This window comes from Arachis ipaensis, chromosome B5, assembly GCF_059453495.1.
Source record: "Arachis ipaensis isolate K30076 ecotype BB chromosome B5, ASM5945349v1, whole genome shotgun sequence".
NCBI classification, from domain to species: domain Eukaryota; kingdom Viridiplantae; phylum Streptophyta; class Magnoliopsida; order Fabales; family Fabaceae; genus Arachis; species Arachis ipaensis.
The window spans coordinates 115,506,503-115,514,242 of NC_142440.1; the positions used below are offsets into that span (position 1 = coordinate 115,506,503).

General features: G+C 33.5%; 1 protein-coding gene across 1 annotated transcript; it reads left to right on the plus strand.

The window, feature by feature from the left end:
* Positions 1-1,331: 1,331 nt before the first annotated feature.
* Positions 1,332-5,638, plus strand: LOC148565462 (zinc finger BED domain-containing protein RICESLEEPER 2-like). The gene is made up of 3 exons (XM_088488923.1): positions 1,332-1,728; positions 3,318-5,487; positions 5,586-5,638. The coding sequence occupies exons 1-3, from the start codon at positions 1,714-1,716 to the stop codon at positions 5,636-5,638; spliced, it is 2,238 nt and encodes a 745-aa protein (XP_088345049.1). The 5' UTR covers positions 1,332-1,713.
* Positions 5,639-7,740: the final 2,102 nt, after the last annotated feature.

Genomic DNA, 7,740 nt, shown 5'->3' on the forward strand with positions numbered 1-7,740 from the left:
ATCTTATTTTAAAAGATATAATAAGTATTCCTCACATAGCTGACCTTGCCCCGTGCATGAAAAGTGATTATGTGTGTTTACAATCTTATGATCTTCTTGTCTTGGCTTAGAAAAAAAAATTGAAAAAAAATTATTTTCATTATTTTGAAAAGTATATACAATCACAAGGAAGATTTACAAGCATTGATGGTGGACAAAATTTTCACTTCTCATAAATTAGCAAAAAGTGCTAACGAAAAAATTGTTAGCTCAATTGTATTGGATAGTAAATTTTGGGAGGATTGTGTTATTACTGTGAAAATTATTGGTCTTCTTATTAAGTTGTTTAGGATGTTGATGCTAATGAGAAACTCTCTTTGTGATATGTGTATGAAGGCATGCAAACGAACCAAAAATGCTATAAAGACAATGTTTAGAAATAAAAAAAGTTTCTTACACGTCTTACATAAGTATCTTAAAAATGCAGTGGGATAAGCATTTGAAGTGTGATCTCCATGCAGCAGCTTACTTTTTAAATTCAACTTTTTTCTATAGTGAGAATTTTGTTGACAAATATTTTGAGGTCTTTACTAGATTTTCTTGAAGTTAAAACACTCTATGATGACTTAGCTGCTGCAATGCAAGAGATACAATTGTATCGAAATCGTAAAAAAAGTTTTGGGAAGGAAAGTGCTTTGAGAATGACAAAGAGACTCGAACCTGGTAAGTTATTTTATTTCAGAGTTCAATTCAATTTGAAAGTGTTTTAAATATTGAGTAATAAATAATATTTGATTTTTATATCTATGTAGGTAAATGGTGGATGCTATACAGTGGGAGTGCTCCAAATTTATAAAAAATGATAATTTGTCTTCTTCATCAAACATCTTTATCTCGATGTGAGAGGAACTAGAGTCTTTTTGAATAAATCTATTCAAGAAGGAGAAACCGATTAGAACATCAAAGGCTAAGTGACATTGTTTACGTAACCTATAATCTGTGCCTTTAATTTAGGTTTCTTCGAAAGAAGAGAAATTATAATCCAATTGACATTCAAAGCTAGGGGTGTAAATTACCGAACCGGACCGAAAATTACCGCAGAACCGAACCGAATTTTACAATAACCGATTAAAAAACCGAAAAAATCGGTTTTTTTTTTGTTTTTTTCGAAATAAACCGATCGGTTCGGTTCGGTTTTCGGTTGACTCGGTAGAAACCGAACCGAACCGGACCGAACCGAATAATGAGGGTTCAAAGGTGTGTTTTTACTAAGTTGCCCTTTAACCTAGGTATAAAAGGGCAACTTCACACACAGCCCTAGCCTTCTTCCTCTCTTTTACGCGAACGGCGAATCCGGAGCCCTAGCTTTCTTCCTCTGTTCTTCTCTTCCACGACCACGGTTCCACACTTCCACCTTCGATTCCACCATGCTCGAGAGAAGGAGACCCTGAAGGAGAACCCTAGCTTCTCTTCCTCTCTTCTTCTCTTCAGTCATCACCGTCGCTGCCTCGCTGGGTCGCCGTCGCCGAGGAGCAATCCATTCACCGAGAAGCAGTCCTGTCACCGAGCAGCAGTCAAGTCGCCAAGCAAGACTCCAGTGGCCGTCGCAGTCCAACTCGAGCGCCAAGCAGCAGTCCAGTCGCCAAGCAAGACTCCAGTGGCCGTCGCAGTCCAACTCGACCGCCGAGCAGCACTCCTGTCACCAAGCCATCTCCTGCAGAAAGCAACTCCACAATGTCTTCTTCGGAGGTTAGAAATTCTGAACAATTATTTTTAGAGATTCTGTTTAGTGATACTGTGCTTGATTTAACCTGAACAATTGTTTTTACAAATTCTGTTTGTGGTTATGATTTTTAGAAATTCTGTTTGTGCTTTTGTGGTTATGTTTTTTAGAAATTCTGTAGCTAGAAATTCTGTTTGTATTGGCTGCATCAAGAACTCACAGGATAATGCATCGCTTTATTTTTTTATTTTTATTTTTTTCCTGGATGAAAAATAGAGACATTCATTGAATACATTGCTTGTGAGGTAATATGAAGTTTGATGTTTAATTTTTGAAGTAGATTCTAAACCCATGTGATCGCTGCTTCACCAGCTGTCAAGCTTTAGAATTCAACTTTAGTGGTGAGTGCATGAACTGGCTAAAAGTGGCAGTTGATACTTGATAGTAATTTTAGGGATGAAATCATTGAAATAGGCATTGGACTAGCTTCACTCATTCCCAATTTTGATAGAAGGTCTATTATATATCTTGTTTGGGACAAACTGCATAGAATCTTATGTTCTTTGGCACATGATAGTATTTCTTTTTGGTTTTTGGGTGCATAGGAGACCTTATTCTAATTAGTGTCAATAATAACCTGAAGCAAGGTTACTTCAAGAAAAAGGAAATTGATTCTTTAATTCCCCTGTGCCATTCAATGCCGTTAACTAAGATCATGTTTGACTCCAAATGTGATGATGTATTTGATGTCAAGGTACATGTTTCTTTAATTTTATTATTGAAGCCTATAATTGATTCTAAATATATATTTCATAAACTATAAGGAAAAAAAAGATTTATTTATTACACTTCCAATTGATAGAAAAAAATTGTAACTTGTAACAATTTATGATTAATTAATCAAGAGAATCTAGTACATGTTATGATTAACCTTAATCTTGGACTTTTGGTATCTGAGGAATGCAGTAGTGTCCTGAAGCAGTACTAATCTAGAATTTCCTGGCTTGTCTACATAGCACATGCCCCAATTAATTTTGAACGTTTCCATTATTATGTTCCATTTGAGACCACAAGCTGTAGTTTAGCTAAATTAAAATGATCCATTTGCTTAAAATTAATGGCATGACATACATAAACCCCTTGCTTTGTCATCATCCCACTTATGTTTAAGTGTAAGTGTAACATTAAATAATGGCTTGACAAATTGCCTCCTCATACAGCTAACTAAACTACTTTATGTATGTGCTTCCACCTATGATCCATGTCAGAAAAATTTGGGTTCTTCTAGGACGCGTTTGAATAATAATTACGATGATGCTGATGCAGCCTACTAGGAGAGCTACTGTTAATTCATTATATTTCTTATGAAATAAATAGAAAAATAAATAATAAATGATGGTTATACTTATATGTGAAATTCTTCCTTTGTTATGTTGAGTATAATGCATCTTGAATGTGTAGTTTGGTGGACTGTTTGAGCTGTTAATTATGCTTGTTTTGGTGGACTGTTAGAGCTGTTAATGATGCTTGTTTTGTTGCTGGAAACAATACTTTTGGTGCTGTTCATGAATTAAAAACCTTAATTTTTCATTGTTCTGTTTATATATATATGCAGCCAACAAGCAATGAGGTGCCCAGTGAGCGGACGCCTGAAGTTAGGGGTGAAATTGTTGAGTCCGCGGTACGTTCTTCAACGGACAGCGGCGTGCTTACCAAACCCCCGCCCCATCCTAGATCAAAGAAGAGGAAGGTTCATTCAACTAATGTGGGTGCAACTCCGGGAGCAACTCCAACAAATCCATCTCCAAGTACTGTGGAAACTGATGAAGAGGATAGCAAGGATGAAGCTAATGAAGGTAACAGAAAACCTTCTAGACCTAGATCTTGGACTTGGGAACACTTTACAAGGGATCCTAAGTCCAAGCCATCACATCCTAGGGCTAAATGTAATTGGTGTGGTGCATCATATGCATGTGACTCTCATAGAAATGGTACAACTAATATGCGTTATCATTTGTTGAACCAATGTAAAAAATTTCCTAGGGAGTCGGGTGACCCTAGTCAAACAATCCTTACCTTCCAACAAAAAAAAGAGGGTGAAGGGGTATTTACTGCAGTTACTTTTGATGCTGAAATGTGTAGAAAAGCCCTTGCTAGGATGATAATTGTTGATGAGCTACCATTCAAGTTTGTTGAGGGGGAGGGATTTAGATTCTATATGAGTATTGTGCAGCCTAGATTTTCACTTCCGGGAAGGATTACTGTTGCTAAGGACTGTTGGAATCTCTATATTAGTGAGAAGAATAGGTTGAAAACTGTGTTCAAGCAACCGAATCAATCTGTTTGTTTAACTACTGATTGTTGGACTTCTGTGCAAAATCTGAATTATATGTGTCTCACTGCTCATTACATTGATCATGATTGGAAATTGCAAAAGAGGATTATTAATTTTTGTCTTATTAAAAACCACAAGGGAGAAACAATTGGTAGAAAGATTGAGAGATGTCTTTTGGGGTGGGGGATATCTAGAGTGTTCACAATTACTGTTGATAACGCTAGTTCTAATGACACTGCAATATCTTACCTAAGAACTAGAATGGAGGATTGGAATTTACATCCTTTGAAAGGAGAGCATTTGCATGTTAGGTGTTGTGCACATATTCTTAATCTTGTTGTTAATGATGGATTGAAAGAGATGCATGAATCTATTAGCAAGATAAGAAATGCTATTAGATATGTGCATGCTTCCCCTAGTCGTATGAATAGGTTCAAAAATTTCATTAAGGAAGCTAGGATACAAGACAAGTGTACTGTCCAACTCGATGTTCCCACTAGATGGAACTCTACATACACCATGCTTGAAAGTGGTTTGAAGTTTCAAAAGGCGTTCAAGAGGCTAGGGGAGAGAGATACAGAATATGCTCTAATGCAAGGTGGTATTCCGAGGAATATTGATTGGGATAATGCAAAACACTTTATGGAATTCCTGAAAATTTTTCATGATGTTACAAAGAGTGTGTCTGGTAGTTTGCTTGTGACTTCTTCTCAATATTTTCATGAGTTTTGTAAGATTTTGCGTGTGTTCAAAGCTTCTTGTGGTAGTCGAGATCCATTACTTGGGAGTATGGCTGAGAGGATGAAGCTTAAGTATGACAAGTACTGGGGTAACATTAAAAATATCAACATGATGATTTTTGTTGCTGTGATTCTTGATCCTAGATACAAGTTGAAGTTTGTCAACTTTAGCTTTGAAAAGTTATATGATAAGGATGATGCTGATTTTTTGGGTGCAAAAGTGAAAGAAACCTTCTCCAAGATGTTTGAATGCTATATGAATGCAAATAATGGGGGAAGATCTTTTACTTCAACAACAATGGATGGTGCATCAGATGTGGGAGTACCTGATGGCGACATGGCTGGTGATTTTTTTAAGGAGGTGCATTTTCATGAGATCATCAACAAGAATGAGGTGGATTTGTATTTGATGGATGGTTTAGAGAAGCCTGGTGATCAAAATACTTTTGACATATTGAATTGGTGGAAGGTAAATTCTAGCAAGTATCCTATCTTATCCCAAATAGCTAGAGATGTCCTAGCAATGCCGGTCTCAACTGTTGCTTCAGAATCAGCTTTTAGCACTGGTGGAAGAGTGCTTAACAACTATAGGAGTTCTTTAACTCCAAAGACAGTTGAGGCATTGATATGCACACAAAATTGGCTTCGTGCTTCTCCAATGACAACTGATTTTGAGGAGCTTATTGAAGAGTTTGAGAAACTTGAATTAGGTATGCAAAAAAGAAATTTGTAATTCCTTTCATGATTTATGTTTATAATCTATATTATATTTATAATCTATATTGATTTTCTTGTTTTATTTTTGTAGAAATCGCACCAACTGGAGAAGATGAGGATGAGTCTGGTGTGGATTCAGATTAAGCATGGTGGTTGATTGGCTGTTTGGTTTTTATTTGTTTTAAAGTGACTGTTGTGGTTTAAAGTGTGTTTATTTTTGTTGTTTTGCTAGACATTTTTAATTGCTTTTGTTTTATATTTAATTAAGTTGAATTTGTACTGGATTTGAATGTGATATACTCTTGTAATTCTGGTTTATTGAAGGTTTTAAAGTTTATTTTATGATATTTTAAATTCTGTTTATTAGGTATAAAAAAACCGAAAAAACCGACCGAACCAAACCGCTGTTGGTTCGGTTCGGTTCGGTTCGGTTGTCCAGAAAGCAGCCAACCGAATGGTTGATATTAACGTTCAACCGATCAGGTCGGTTCGGTTGGTTTTCGGTCCAAAACCGAACCAAACCGAACCGATTACACCCCTATTCAAAGCATTGACACGGTAGATTTTTAGACAATGGCGGATGAAAATGATTCTAAGTTTATTAATGGAGACATTGAAGGCATTGAAAATATAATATACAATGATAATGCTATGCCTTTATATCCTAATAGTGAATGAAATAGCAAAATTAGTTTCATTCAATAAAAATATATGTTGTTAAGTGCTAACTTCGGCTTCTTATTCACTTTTTATTCTTTTGGTGGTATTTCTGAAGACATGACTTTGGAAACTCTGTTAACTAGAATGAGACCTGCACCATGCGCAGACGATAAATTAATGATAGTATAAAATAAATATAAAAAATGACTATATTTTGTAGAATTAAATTAAATATGTGTAAACTAAAGTTAAATTTAAAAAGTGTTTTGTTTAAAATAATTTGTAGTACAAAAGATTTGGATGTTGGAGTTATACAAAGTGACATTTTTATTTGGTGGTTTGATTTTTGCATTTGTTTTAGTTGATGGACTTAGTCTATTGTTAGAATTATTGCTTTCTTCTTTCTATCATAGGTTCTTGTGAAGGCATATTTTTTATGAATTGTTGAGTTGTATGCAGTTTCTATTATGTTGTTTGTTCCATCTTTGCATGTATGTTTTTCTTTCGAAGATATGTTTTGAATTTGTATGGTTTTATTTCTTCTTAATCTCTTGATATAGTTTTCCAATGACATCTACAATAAAAAGAATAAAAATGTGTATATTTTTTTCTTTTGAATAAGTTATTTTTAATAAGAATAATTGAAATAGTATAAAATGAAATTACTTATTAGTATTTTTCTTTGACCCACTTTGTCAGACAATGTCTCAAGTGATGCAAATTTAAAATAGTCTTGGAAAATGTTCAAAATTAGATCTTTAATTTCTTTCACAACAGTTGTGAGTAAAAAATTTGCTTTCATTGTACCTTTAATTAGCCTATACAAATCATTTGCATCTTCTATTTTAAAATTTTTTATAGTATAGACTTTTCCTTCTTATAACAAATGTTTGAATTTTTTTATCATATTTCTCTTCACAATTATATGAAGATGTGTTCCCTGCCGTGTTAGTAAATCATAGTTAATAATTAGTTAAAAAGGAACAATGAATAGCATATTAAAAAAAGTATAATTTTAACGATATTAAAATACAATTATATACAAAGTATTATAAAATAATATAAAAAGTATAAAACAAAAATAATTAAAGTATTTTTTTTTTGTAAATTCAATTTAAAAATATAATAAATATGTTTGTTTTGTACCTTTTCATCTAATATAATAATTTCTATGCAAAAAGACTCTTCTTCATTTGTGGGTGTTAATGTTTTTCATAGATGAACCACGCGAACTTTGATAAACCAATTGTCTTTTTGTTTGGGATATTGTCCAAAGAATGATGCTCCATTGAGTAAGTTTGAGATGTTGTATAGTTCGAAAATAAATTTTTTGTGCTAAATTTGATGTCATTTGAATGAATAGTGATAAGAGACTTTATATAAGTAGTTCAAATAGTATGTCATTTGAATATTTGTAATGTAAATTTATGATGATTAATAATATTATTATTATATTTGTAATATGAATGTTATATTTAATAAATTATTTATAGAAATTAATAAATTAATTATTAGAGTTATAAATTTATTGTATTGTTTATAGCGGTGTGATATAATAAATATAGGGATATGGATTCAATGTTTTT

Bases quoted from the DNA above. Each gene is read 5' to 3' on its own strand.
- LOC148565462 (XM_088488923.1), top strand. The intron at 5,488-5,585 runs GTATGCAAAAAA...TTATTTTTGTAG, and splicing joins GTTTGAGAAACTTGAATTAG to AAATCGCACCAACTGGAGAA.